The sequence below is a fragment of the Camellia sinensis genome, chromosome 9 (assembly GCF_055761805.1).
Source record: "Camellia sinensis isolate YWXY chromosome 9, ASM5576180v1, whole genome shotgun sequence".
NCBI classification, from domain to species: Eukaryota; Viridiplantae; Streptophyta; class Magnoliopsida; order Ericales; family Theaceae; genus Camellia; species Camellia sinensis.
This window is the reverse complement of record NC_138969.1, coordinates 68690591-68705985: the sequence shown is the minus strand read 5'-3', so window position 1 is coordinate 68705985 and position 15395 is coordinate 68690591. Positions and strand designations below refer to the sequence as shown.

At 29.5% G+C, this 15395-nt stretch overlaps 1 protein-coding gene across 1 annotated transcript; it reads left to right on the top strand.

Moving 5' to 3' along the window:
- Window positions 1-2497: 2497 nt before the first annotated feature.
- LOC114307448 (alkane hydroxylase MAH1) lies at window positions 2498-4173 on the top strand. Its single transcript, XM_028252856.2, has one exon. The coding sequence runs from the start codon at window positions 2550-2552 to the stop codon at window positions 4101-4103; it is 1554 nt and encodes a 517-aa protein (XP_028108657.2). The 5' UTR covers window positions 2498-2549; the 3' UTR covers window positions 4104-4173.
- The last annotated feature ends 11222 nt before the right edge of the window (window positions 4174-15395 follow it).

Below are 15395 nucleotides of genomic sequence, written 5' to 3'. Positions count from 1 at the left end.
TGACTCTTCCCGTAATAAAATTCTAATTCCGTTCTTGTTCTACGGAAAGTTTGAAAAGAAAGGAAAGGTTGCCAATGGAAGAAGGGATGGTTCCTGAAAACTGGATATCACTTAAGCCCAAACCTTTAAGCTTCGACAAAGATCCTAGCTCTGCTGGGATGATTCCAGTCAGGTTGTTGTCGATCAAGTTAAGGGTTTCAAGATTTGAGCATCGGGGGAAGGTTGGTGGGTATTTCACCATGAAATGAATTGTTGCTGAATACATGTTAAAAAAGTAATAATAATTAACATTATTTACTTCTACTTATATGAGAATATTAAAAAAAAAAAGTAGAAGTAAATTTAGTATTTTTTCAAAAAGTTAATAAATCTTATATATTTCTCCATTCTTGGTAAAGAAATTGACAATAAACGTAATAACTATTACAATTCAGCATTAAAAAAAATAAAAATAAAATAAAAATATCTCACCTTTGTGAACAATTATTTTTATTTTACGTACCATATTTCATTATTTTTTTAAAATAATCCCAATTAAAAGAAAAACTTTAGTTGAAAATTATTTTTGTTTGGTTAAATTTTCAAATTTTATTTTGAAATATGAAAATTAATTTGACAAATAAAAAAGTATGTTTTTTAAGTTTAATATTTTGCCGGAAAAAAAATCATATAAAAATATGGATGGCGAAAAGGTTTAAAAAAAACAAAAGAAAAAAAAAAGTGAGATGAAAGGCTAAAATAGAAGAAAAAGCAGCAAGGGTATTTTGGTGTCATTATAAAATAAAAATAAAATAAAAAAAAATTAATTTTTTAGAGGTGGTTTGGCAATCACCTAAATGAGCTATTTATTTATTTATTTATTTGATATAAGTTATCACGTTACCTTTCAATATTTTTTACAAATTTCTTCATAAAAAGTCAAAAAACTACTAAGCCATACCACAACATTTAATTTTTTACTATTTCCTATATAAGTGGAGATAATTGTACTTATTTAATTCTACCTTAACATATGTCTTTAAAACACGCGTTAACAAAAACTTTTATTAGTAACTTCACTTGGGTTTGCTCTTTTGATGTGTTCTACGTACTCTGCATTGAGCTAAGATGGGCAAGGTGTCCGTCTTGGGATAGAATTCTGTCTAAAAATTAGGATTTTGAAAGTAGTTACATTTCTTATGTTAGGCTTGGTTTATTAAAATTAAATGAAATTAAATAATCATTCAATTATAATGTCTATTTTCACGTTTAGTTCACTAAAAAAATTATAAAAATAAAGTGCATAAACACACTCCTGAAACAGTGCATACCATAAGCACAATCACATTTAACTGTTGTAATCTTATAAAATGAATCTGTGCGATTAATTTAATTCATAACCAACACAATTGTAAATCATAACCAACCACCACTAAATTTAACAAAAGGCTAATATGGGTTATAACCAAGTACTATTACATTCATAGCCCACTTTAATTTGGCATATACACAAGTACTTCAAATCACAATGTAATATTACAAATCACCACAAAACATCATAACTAAAATCAACTAAGCATAACCAGATATATAGTGCTAGTTTGTACAAATAGTCATACACAATGGCACACCCTCTAAAGTCTCACCAACCAACAAACCAACATTACATTTTTGTTTTTTTTTATCACATTCATATTATCTCATCAAAAAATGGCAATTCCTCAGTTACAAGTTACAACTAACACACAAAGCAAGGCCTCATCAAGTATTCATGTTTAAGTTATCATTTGTAGTATATCACGGAAATGCATCACACAAAATGGCCCAACAACTAATCGATTATAATACTGTATCCTCACGTCAATGACAACTTAACCATTAAATTAATTCTTAAAGGATTAAATTAAAACATAGAAATTAATTTTTTCTTAACTTCATGATGCAATTAGATATTTTACCTAAAAATCAAGCACAATTATTAAATTCATGTAACCTTTTCCTTTACGAAAAGTAAATTCATAATTTGAACAAGCAATTTAACTTCCGTTTGAGAAGTTGGTTTGAAGGCTATTTTGACTAAAATAGCCACAAAAAAGCAAAGTAGGTTTTTTAGACCAATAAAACAAAACATCACATCCAACCCATAATCATCACATTCTTTCTCTCACAAAAAAACAAAAAAAAAACAAAAGTCCTTCCTAAACTAGACTTTTTAGCTCCAAGCTAAAATAGCCAAAAAAGTCAAAAAGCCAAAAAGCCAACCCACTTCCCAAACGGAGGCTTAGGCATCACATAAGAAATAAAAGAAAATTAAAAATTAATAAACATACGTGAAGGGACTTGCCATTCTTCTGGCTAATGTCCTGCAATTAAGACTACAATTGCCACACAATTCTTGTGGGATATTTTTTTATTACTTTTATGCAAGATTATAATTTTTCAAATTTATCCATATTTGAAGGGACTTGCCATTCTTCTGGCTAGTAGTTGCATGATAGGATGTGAACATTATAAAAGGCTAGCCTGTGGAAGATAATAACAAGAAATATTTTACTAGTTACAAAGCTCCAATGGCTGTCATTAGGTATCCTGAGATATTATTAGTTGTTGTTTGTTTTCTTTCCCTGATCTATCAAAGGTGGAGTCGAAGACAGCACAAAAGCTGTCTGCCAACAAACTGGCCGGTCATTGGTATGCTGCCGGGACTGCTTCAAAACGCCCATCGCTTGCACGAGTTTTTGACAGAGATCATGAAGGAAAGTCGAGGCACATTCATGTTTGAAGGCCCTTGGTTTGCTAACATGGACATGTTGATTACGGGTGATACTGCCAACATCCAGCACATCTTGAGCAAGAACTTCTCAAACTTTCCAAAAGGCCCTGCATTTAATAGGATCTTTGACATTTTGGGAAATGGAATTTTCAATGTGGATTCAGAAGTGTGGGAAACCCAAAGGAAAACTGCAACGTCAGTGTTCAATCACCACAGGTTCCAAACGTTTGTGGTGAAAACTATCTGGAACAAAGTGGAAAAGGGGCTAATCCCAGTTTTTGAGCATGCATCGGAGCTTGGAACAGAGATGGATTTGAAAGGGTTATTTCAGCACTTCACCTTCGATAGTGCATGCATATTGGTTTTGGGTCATGACCCAGCTTCCCTCTCTATTGGTTTACCAGATGTTGCATATGAGAAGGAATTCAATGATGCTGAGGAGGCTCTTTTATACAGACATATATTACCAGAAAGCTTTTGGAAGCTGCAAAGGTGGCTTCAAGTTGGCAAAGAAAAGAATTACAGTAAAGCATGGGAGACCCTTGATCTGTTAATAGCCCAGTGTATCTCATCAAAACGTAAGGAATTAAGAAGAAGAAGCACGATCCAAATGGTGGAAGACCGAGATGAGGCTTTTGATCATGACTTATTAACTGCTTACATGATGAAAAATGATGTATCTGATGACTCTACAGATAAGTTGATAAGAGACAACATGCTGAATTTTCTTTTTGCAGCGAGAGACACCACTAGTGCAGCTCTCACATGGTTCTTTTGGCTTGTTGCAACAAACCCTTCTGTAGAGAACAAGATTCGAGAAGAGATCACAACGAAATTACATCCAAAAGAAGATAATAGATTGCATCTATGTTTTTCCAACATAAATGATCAAGAGATGAAGAAACTTGTCTACCTCCATGGAGCTTTGTGTGAATCCCTACGGCTATTCCCACCAGTACCTATACAGCACAAAGCTTCAGTTCAACCAGACATTCTTCCAAGTGGCAACAAGATAGGTGCAAATACGAGAATAATATTAGCTTTCTATGCCATGGGAAGGATGGAGACAATTTGGGGAAAAGATTGCTTGGAGTTCAAACCAGAGAGATGGATTACCGAGCAAGGAGGGACCAAACATGAACCATCTTACAAGTTCATAACGTTTAATTCAAGACCAAGGTCCTGTTTAGGGAAGGACATGACCTTCATCCAAATGAAAATAATTGCAATTACAACTATATATAATTATAACGTTCAAGTGGTAGATGCTCATGCTATTTCCCCATGTAGCTCTATCGTACTGCATATGAAAGATGGTTTGAAGGTCAGGGTAACCAAAAGACGTGTTTGATGCATGCTGAAGTAGTATTGTCACTTCAATGACAATAAAGTGTGAAATGTTTTCTATTTCTAACCTTAAATTACAGCCTCTGTTATCTAAATTAAGTACAATGTAATTTCACAAAATGAATAAAGCAGTAATTTTCTAAATTCATAGAAGATAGTTCATTAATATTATGAGAGTTACATGTACTCGACACTTATCTCTATTAAGCGTATCCAACGTTCGTGTCTAATTGTGAAACCCAACTATTAAGAGAGTCCATCAAGCATGCAAGTTTAATGTCTCACTATCAGTCCCAAACACAGTGGGTTTGAGCTCTTGATCTTAATAACCAAGATACTTAAAATCTGAATGCATCCCCTTGAACCACATGGATTTTGGTGGTTAGATCAGTAGTGTTGAAATTTAACTCAAGCAATCGAAAGAATTGCAATTAAAAGCAGCAATATGAAATTTAAGAATGCAATAAAAATGTCATGATCACTTCATCTTTCTTTGACTAGCCACCATCCAAGCCTCAGTTTATTGGCTTTCTGAACAAATTATACAGAGCCCCAAAATTGGCCTCCATATATATATATATATAGGGCGCGCGCACGTGTGTATTTTGGGAGATAATAAAGACTTTTAACATTTTCCCTTCATTTTTTTTTTTTTTATCATTTCCAACCCAATTAAACCCAGAAGACTTTGAGGCGCATCAGTTCTATTAGCCACTGCTCTCATAACAGACACAGACTCGGCGGTGGAATCCCTTTCGCAACAGCCAAACATAGCAGTATCATTAAAGTCTAGTTAATCTCTGGACGTAAATCTGACCATGTATTTTAAACGAAGTGTGTGTGCTATTAGAGCAGTGTTTGATCGTTGTGGTTGGTCTCTCATAGGCAAAACATCAAACACCTCGCGGCCATGGCAGTAAAGCGAACATAACATCACTTTTCTTCACCCCCTGGCCAGTTTGCTTCTCATTTGTAATCAAGGACCAAGATGAGTTTCCACTTGTTCACAAACATTCGGCTCCCGGCGTAAAAACAGTAATAAATTTAGGCTATGTTTGGTTGTATGATTATTTTTGATGAAATTAAATAAAATAATTTTATTCAAAAGACCGCATAAATTATATTGTGAAATCATATGAAATGAAATATTGAGTATATGATTTGATTATGATTACGAATGAGATTATAAATGATAAGTAATGATGGGATTAGTAGATGAAATAAAAAAAATTGAAGGGTAAATTACAAATACACCATTAAAAGTTTACTTAAAATATGAATTGTTTTTTATAGTTTTGAAAATTACAAATATCTTCTTATTATAATTTTTTTATATAACAGAATTAATAGAAAAAATAAAATTCATAACTACTTTTCTATACGATAATAAAATTACGTAATTATTAATTGAAATATATTTATAATATTATTAAAAATTATTAATTAACTTGATTATGACTTGGTCAGAATTTTATTTTTTCAGTGGGGTCATTTATTCAGAAAAAATAAACAAAGGATGAGTTTGTTTGTTTCTAGAATACTAAAACTACTTAGAATGAGTTTTTTTTTGTTAGGTGCAGTGGGTTTCAATCTGTAAAGTTTTGAGAATTAACTTTTTTTTAGCCCATTGGATTCAATATGTAATTACTCAAAAATTTTATATAGAAATTACATATACTCTAAAATTTTTTTTTTAGTACACTCTAAATTTTTTTTTGAAGTTCAGTGATACCAACTGACAGCACTAAGATCGACATGTTCCCGCTCCTGCCAAGAGTCCTAAAGTATTATTGAGTATTATTTAATCTCTCATCATCTGTAAATCCATTTATGTTGAGCCTATTAATTATAAAAATCATATAAATATATTCTTTGTGAAAGTGATCTAAAATAATTAAAATGTACAAGTTTATAGATGCAAAAATAATTTAATATTCACAATGAATTAAAAACTTCTTAATATAATCTATATCTATACTATATATTAAGTAAAAGACGGTTTTTAAACCCAAGCCTTGTGGAAGCTCCAATTTCCCAATCTAAATTTCTTGATTTTTTTATTTTAAAAAAAAAAAACCTTAGCATTTATTAACTTCTCCCAACCCTCAAGTCTTACTCTCATAATAACATTTTAATACATTAAGAACAAGCATAAAAAAAATTCTTTGAAATTCAACACATATGAAGTCCTTGAAAAGTCTCAACACATATGATTATTATCCCTCATAATAACACTTTAATGCATTAAGAACAAGTATAAAAAAAATTCTTAAAAAGTCAAACACATATAATTATTATCAAAATATTAAACTTTAATATAATATAATTAAAAAAAAGACATTTAATTTATTGAAAAGTCTAACACATATGATTATTATTAAAATATTAAATTTTAATATCATATAAAAAAGGGAAGAAAAACGCTTGGGAGCACTAATTAGTGCTCCCACTAATTAGGTGGCAGTGGGTCCCGCCATTAATGATGTGATGTTTTGGTCTTGGAGTTGTGTTTTTTTTTTTTATACTTTTTTAATGCATTAGTGCTATTAGTGGTGATGTTTTTAGTGGGATGAATCATTGTTGAAAAGGGAAAAAAGAAGGCATTTAAAAAAAAAAACATTTAAAAATTGTAATTCTCATATATAAATAATTGTAAACATAATCCGTGCATAGCATGGGTGATATGCGAGTATTATATAAGGAAAAGGTGGTTTTTAAGCAACAACCCTTATGGGAGCTCCAATATCTCAATCTTAATTTTCTAATTTTTTGATTTAAAAATAATAATAATCTAAGCATTTATTGATTTCTCTTAATCCACAAGCATTTTTTACTTCTCTCATAGTTATTGTAACACCTTTTTCAACTTCTCCTATACACTATAGTTAGTGATAGGATTATTAAATTATTTTTATAAAAAATCTAAAAAGAATAATTTGTATATTAAAAAAATATCTAAAACAAATATAAATATCTATATTTATCTATTTATTATATAAAGAGAAGGCTTGTGAGAATTCCAAACTTTTATTCCACAATTGTTACCTAAAATTTTGAATTACAAGTTCCTAAAATCTCCCCTTCCGCCCTCCAATATTTCTCTCTTTCCTAAATCTCATCTCATAATAAAGTAACTATCTATTAAAAAAAAAACAAACAAACAAACGACAACAATACAAATCTCATCTCATAACAAAGTAATTATATATTTAAAAACAAAAACATTATAGATTAAAGAGAACATAAAATCAAAATTGCTAATTTTTGTTATTTTAAAAATATTTAAAAATAGTACTATTGGCTAACAAAATAACTATAGATTTAAAAAAAAAAACTAAAATTGCTAATTTTTGTAATTTTAAAAATAATACTATTGGCTAACAAAGTAACTATAGATTTAAAAATAAAAAATAAAAAAATTGAATTACAAATTTCTAAAATCTCTCCCCTAATATTTATCTGTTTTCTAAATCTCATAATCTATCTATGCTATTTATTATATCAAAGTGACTTTTCATCTTAGAGGCCTCGAGTGTTTCAAAACCTTAAATCTAATTTTTTAAAAAGAATATAAATCTCAGACAATTTTCTCTCTTCTAAAATAAATCTAATGAAAAGAAAACTCTCTCACCTCCCATAAAATGTATACTATTAAAATATTTCGCAACTGGTCTAATCTATATAAACCTAAAATTAAGCCTAACATAAAATAAAAATTAAACCTTATATCTAGATTCTCTCTCTATTTTATAATTAAATACAATTTTATTCCCAAATAAATCTAAGCATATCTATACTATATATATATTTTTTAGAAAAATCTCATAATTTATTATTTTTTATAATGATTCCATGATTTATAATTTAGAAAAGAAAAGATGAAAAAAATTATTTTTATGCACTCTTTCTCTAACCAAAATTTTCTTCTATTCAAAAATATTAGCCATCATACATTATATTTTTTCCAAGCCATTCATGTCTTGCTCGCCCTACAAATATTATATTTATGGAACAATAAAATTGATTTTTTTTAACTTTATTTTTAATCTATTCTATTCTTTAAACAGACATTTTTATCTTTTAGGTACACCATTTTTTCTTTTTCTTTTTTATCTATGACCATTTTTTTATTTTTGTATTTCATATTTTGTGTGTCATTTCTCTCTCCTCTTTACGAACCATTATCTGTTTTTTGTTTATAATTATTTTTTGTTGGTTAGTATTGTTTTCCTAGAATTTTTATACTAAAATGGCATGATATGGTCATTCGTATAATAAAAAAACATGTCACTCACTATAAAATAATAGATAAAAATCCAAACAAAATCTTTATTAATAAGTTTTTTGTATTGATTTTATATTTGTATATCATTACTTTTTTTAAAAAAAAATTACTTTTAATATTTTTCTGATATCATGATGTGTTAATTGACAATTGGTGTAGAACATTATTTCAAAGGCATATAATAGTTTTTCAAAGTAATAAATAGAAAATTTTAATTTTAATCAAATTTTTTAAACTATTAACGGTGTTAGTCAATTATTTAATTATTTATCTTTAATAGGTGCAGCTCCTCTATTCCTTTATGGTACTTCTGTTTCTACTTCACTGTGAGTTCATATGTTTTTAGAAAAAAATCATATGTAATTTAAAATTTTGAATCTTTTTATATAAGAAGTTAAAAATAAATTTTAGACTTTAAAATATAGCTATACAAAACCATATCCTTTTAAATATAGCTATATTTATAATTAATTTTAATCTATCTATCACCTATCCGTATTTATATTATCATAAATAAAAAATGTTGTACAATAATTGAAGTTCAAAATCCTAATATATTTTTTTTCAAAATTTAAAATTGTTAAAACGCATATGTTGCAATATCATTAATTTCTTTCTATTATAAATTTTATTTTATAAATCTTATAATATTTGTTCAATGACTAATATTCAATTTTTGTAAAAAAATTCCAATATATTCCTTCCAAACGTTAATATAGCAAGTCTACAAATTCATAATTTAAAACTCAAAATTATTAATATTTTTATTTTTATTTATTTTTGTTTTCAATAAGCATGTTAAAATATAAATAATATCCAAATAAAATTATACGTATTAATAAATATGACATTAGTTTTAATTGTAATGACATCTTTTTAAAGTCTTTATTCATTTTTAATTTTTTTTTGATATTTTAAATTACATGTTACGATAATTCTTTCTTATTCATTAAGTTTTTAAAATTACTTTAATTATTTTCCTTTTAAAAACCAATATAACAATTTTTTAAAATTCATTTATTTTTATTCTAAAATAGTGATGTATTAGAACTAAGTCATTTTTTTTTTATAACAAAGCATAATTTTAATTGTTAATTGTCAATACAACAATTTTAATCTATGTTTATGAGTACATATTATAGTAAATGAACATTTAAAACAAAACTCTTAAATTTATATATAAAATTTTATTTACAAAAAAAAAATACAAAATTAAATATAATTATCATATTTTTAATAAATAATATATTATTTTATCCTATGCATAGCACGGGTGACATGCTGATTAATTCTAATTTTAAAAGGCCGCTAATGTATTTGTGTATAAAACATTTGTTTGTACTACTTTTAAGCATAATATTGATGAAAGGGCACCAACCTTCAAGAATTTCCAACACTTATCTAGTTGGGTACATGAACATTAAGTTTTTGGTTGGGCAACGGAGACTTGGGACCATTTGCAGTCCAATTCTAGGTTCTTGAATGTTGGTCCCATTTATTTTATTCAAATGAGTTACAGACCACGTTTTGGAGAAGTACATCATCAATATGTTTTCTTTTCTTTCTTCAACCTATGCCCAGTATTGGCCCAGTACCCTTAGGCCATGTTTGATTCACAACACTAATAGTGAGGTATTAATAATCCTATCAAATTAGTATGGTATTAGCTATCCCACCCCTACCCCATTACTAATAATCCTACAAATTTGTTGGATTAATTATCCATTGGATTAATAATCCTAAACCAAAATGTCAAAACAAACATAAGATGATTGGGCCCACGGATTAATAATCCCAATCCCATGCTTTAATCCTTCCAATCAAACATGCCCTTAGTCGAAAAATTCTATAATACAGCCCTAGATTTGTATTATATATTTCAGTTATAATTTTTATAATATTTAATTATGGTCTATTATAGTGTTCGTTATGATTTGATTATGACTCGAAAAATTCTATAATATGTTTGTATTATATGTTTCAGTTATAATTTTTGTAATATTTGGTTATAACTTATTATAGTGTTTGTTGTGGCTTGGTTACAACTTATTATGATATTAGTTATAATTTATTATGACGTTGATTATCATATTATTTTAGTTATGATCTAAATGTTTTTGGTTATACCTTTTGTGATATTTAATTATAAATTTTTTTATTTTAATTATGACTGAAAATAATTTAATTATGACATTTGTAATATTTATAACTTGCATATAGTAAAAAGGTATGTATCATAGCATGACTCCTTGCTAATCTTGAGGTGAAAAGTGTAATTTCAAATATTATACTTTTTTATGTTTAAAAAATAATTTAAATAATATTTATTATTATTTTAAATTGTAAAATTTACTATTATTTATTATTATATATCTATTCTTGCTGATTATACAGTTGGTGCATTTAGATAATAATAATGAAAAGTTTTATTTTGTTAGACAATTACTTTTGTTAGACTTTTATGTAATAATTACTTTTTGTTTTTGTTGGCATCATTTATCATGTCTACGGGTAAGGAGGAGGGCCTTTATTTCACTGGCCTTTTAATAATAATATTTATTTATAATTATTGTTATTTTGTTAGACTCATATTGATAGAGTTTTAACTAAAATTTCATCAAATAATACCATGATCAAGCAATTATATTAGAGTTTAAAAGTTCAAGAACTTCCTTAGAGTAAAAATAATAACAAAACAAACAAGAAGGAAAGAAAAAGAGAAAAAAAAAGATAATAAAGTAAAATGATTAAACAAACAATCAAATTATAAGTAAAGTATATTAAAACTATCCCTGTCTAAGTTTGAATCACTCTTATGTAAATTAAATCTACTCTTAAAATAGAAAAGAAATAGATATCAAGCCATTATTTGATTTGCTTAGATATCACAATTGTTGGAAAATGGCTTTGGAAGCTATTGAAAAAAATTTATTTTTTGCTAACTTTGAGCATTAATTAAGGTGGGACCCAAGCATTATTTTTAACGTTTCTAATTGGGTTCATATTTAATGTCGCGTAGTGAATAAAATCGTATATTTGGTTGCTCAAAACCATTTCCGAATGAATGAGAATTCAATGCGCATTTTTGGGTTCGTGAAATTAGATTTAGGTAGGTTTCCTACACATTTGTGAAATGCGCTTGTGCTACATTGGAAAGGCTTAAGGTTTTGAATGGGTTTATATACCTTAGCTTGGGATACTTGGGATGGGCCCCAAGAGGTACCCAAATTTGTGGAAGGGTGAGATTATGGGTAAAGTCGGCTAAATCCATTGGACCCAAAACTAAAACCATGCGCGCCGCTGCTGCCATCCGTCCGGACGGGCCCAGCTGGGCTTGGGCGCGGGTGTGTGGTGTGAGGTTGGGTTGGGTTTGTCCGGCCCAATACTTATCTTTTTGGGCCAAAATTGTAATTTACTTATTTATTTTTTATTTTGGTTTCAAAATTCAAAATAAATTGGTCCAAAATTTTTTCCTTCACCCAAATAGATCCTAACCCACCTGAACAGGTTTGAACCTGTCGAATCCTTCCTGGACAGATCTAAAACTATCCAAACAATCCAAATAGATTTTCTATTTGTTGAAATCTGTCCGAACAGTTGCCTATCTGTTGGCACCTGTTCGAACAACCACCAATCTACCTATATAAAAGATGCTTCCAACAATTCATTTTATTCAATTTTTTCCTTAGAATTTCGTCCTTCTTCTTATGTTCTTTTTGTGCTCTTACATTTGCTTCTGTATTTATATTTTAGGAAGAAAAAGAGAGTTACAATAGAGTTTTGGTTCGCCAGGCTTGAATTTGTAGTGCTGCAAATTTAAGGGTTAGTCGTTGTATCATCGGAAGTAGATGCCGGTAAACTCGAAGTATTGGAGCGAAGGCGAAATCTACTTTAAGGAGATTGTATCCAACACAAGTCTCGACATTAATTTCTGTAAACATTTAATTCAGAAAATAATTTATATAATTATTTTCTATATTATTTTTGTTTTATTGTTTATTTAATTTATGTATTTAATTTACACGCACACACACACACCTCTGTAGGTTTTTAACAATCTTAAAGTAGATTTTATTTTTAATTTATTTGTGTAACACAGACAAATATTTTATTTCGGGAAATTAAATAGTTGTCATATACTGTTTAATTTCTTAAATAGTAGTAATATACTATTTAACGATTTCTTTGATAACATAGTAGTAATATACTATTTATCATTGGAATTTTGTTACAAAATATTATTCTGTATATTTTGTGTGTAAATTCTTTTTCGTATAAAATTGTGATTGGTACATATTTTATTTCGTCAGAAATATGACAACTAACAGTACTGACTGTTATTACACCGACCCCTACATCTATTATGCTAGTGATAACTCTGGCAATACTGGTAAATCATGGGGAGAAGGCACCGGCACTAAACGAGGGAGAAGGCACTGGCACAATGGCAATGATTTTAAAAGATGGCAGCAAAAAATGATGTTTTATCTTACGATATTGAATTTGGCTCGCTTCACTCATGAAAAGGCACCGGCACTAAACGAGGGAGAAACTGACCGACAAGTGGTTGTCTCAATCAATGCATGGAAACATGGTGATTTTTGGTGTCGGAATTATATCCTCAATGGGTTGGACAATACACTGTACAATGTGTAAAGTGTCAAAAGCACTGCTAAAGAACTGTGGGAATCTCTAGATCATAAGTATAAGACAGAGGATGCTGATACAAAGAAATTTATTGTCGGCCATTTTCTGATTTTAAAATGATGGATTCCAAGACGGTTATTAGCCAGGTTCAAGATCTTCAATTAATTCTCCATAACATACATGCGGAAGGGATAGTTCTCAGTGAATCTTTCCAGGTTGCGGCAATCATCAAAAAATTGCCACCATCTTGAAGAGAATTCAAGAATTATCTAAAGCATAAGCGCAAGGAGATGAAATTAGAGGAACTAATAGTGCAGCTCTGAATTGAGGAGGACAACCGTGGTTCCGACAAAAAGTCAGTAAACCATGTCGTGCATGCTAAAACAAATGTTGTGGAACATGGACAAGAGTCAAAGTTCCACAACAAGAAGCAGAACCATGATGACAATGGTCCCAAACTAGGATCCGCTAGTAAGATCAATAAAGGGATCAACAACGGGTTCAACAAGAAGTTCAAAGCCAAGTGTTTTGTGTGCGGTAAAGATGGACATCGCGCTAAGGATTGTCACGTTCGCAAAGACGAAGGGAGTTCAAGCAAAAAGCCAGCACAAGCCAACATAGCCAAGGATTTTTATCTTTCCGATGGAGTGGCAGACATCAATCTTGTTGCAGTAGTCTCTGAAGCAAACTTTGTGGGCAATCCCAAGGAGTGGTGGGTGGAAACTAGAGCAACCCACCATATCTGTGCAGATAAGAAGATGTTCACAACCTACAAAGTTGTGGAAAGTGGGGAACAGATTCTTATGGGAAACTCCTCCACTTCAACTATAGAAGGACAAGAAAAGATTGTGCTGAAAATGATCTTGGGAAAAGAACTCACTCTTAACAATGTACTCCATGTGCCAGAAATTCGCGAAAAATTGATTTCTAGGTCATTGTTGATCAAGAATGGGTTTAAATTAGTCTTTGATTCTGATAAAGTTGTACTCTCCAAGAGTGGAATGTATGTGGGGCGAGGTTACATGAGTGATAGGCTTTTTAAGCTCAATGTAATAACTGTTGTACCTAATTTGGCTTTTAATAATAAGAACACATCTTTTGTTTATATTGTTGAGTCTTCTTTCTTATGACATGGTAGATTAGGACATGTTAAGTTTAATTCTTTGCTCAGACTTGTTGCTTTAGAATGTTTATCAAACTCAAAATTTGATCCTAATCATAAATGTGAGATTTGTGTTGAGGCAAAACTCACTAAGACATCATTTAATAAGGGTCAATATTAAGGTGGATTATATTTTACCTTGAGTTACCATAACATATTTTACGTATGTTTTGAATTACCATAGTTTATTTTATACAAGTTATGTTTCGAAACTTATATTTAGATTTCAAGTACGATACTTATTTTCTGAACTGCATTTGCTTAAATTGAAAACTCATAGATAGGTTTGTTTAAATTTTAGAAATTATTTGACAATGATTATAGAAATATTTATTTTTGGTGAGTACCACGAGGGAGTCCCATGTTTTGGGGGATTTAAATAACCATTAGCCTCTGATTGGTCACTTTGTGCCATTCTGTTTGTCATGGATTCATTGGCCGCTTTTTGTTTTGTTCTATACTAGTTTCTATCACTTAAATAATTTGGTTATCCACATTAAGGTTTGCTTAATGTTTTAGTTTAAATACCTATCCATGATTATTTTGTGCCCCTATGCTCTTGGTATAATATCTCTCACTCTACTATGCGCTTATAGCTGTTACCCCTTTCAGTTGATGAAATATAAGAAAGGATTATGACCTCGTATAGTGGACAAGCACATAACTTGTTGCTGATACTTTTATTTTTATTTTATTTTTTTTCTTTTCTGATTTTTTCTTCATTTTATTGTTGATTAATGAAACAAACCTATCCATGGGTTTTAATTTAAGCAAATGAAGTACAGAAAATAAGTAACGTACTTGAAATCTAAATATAAGTTATGAAACATAACTTGTATAAAATAAATTATGGTAATTCAAAACATACATAAAATATGTTATGGTAACTCAAAGTATAATATAACTCACTTTAATATTGATCTATAGCCTTTTCTTACTATTGATTTCCCTCTTCCCCCTTCCTATTTGTATGCGGCCTTTCCGTTATATATATATATATATATATATATATATATATATATTGTTTTTTTTGTTTTTGTTTTTGTTTTATTTTTTTTCCTGTTGTTGCGATGGTTAACAGTGTACCCCTTATATACCCGAGGTTAATGGTGATTCACTCTATTTTCATCATTACCCTCCTGATGACTCACCCCACTGTTTACTAGGTGTGACAGGTGGTATCTCTTAATTGCCCTGCTAAG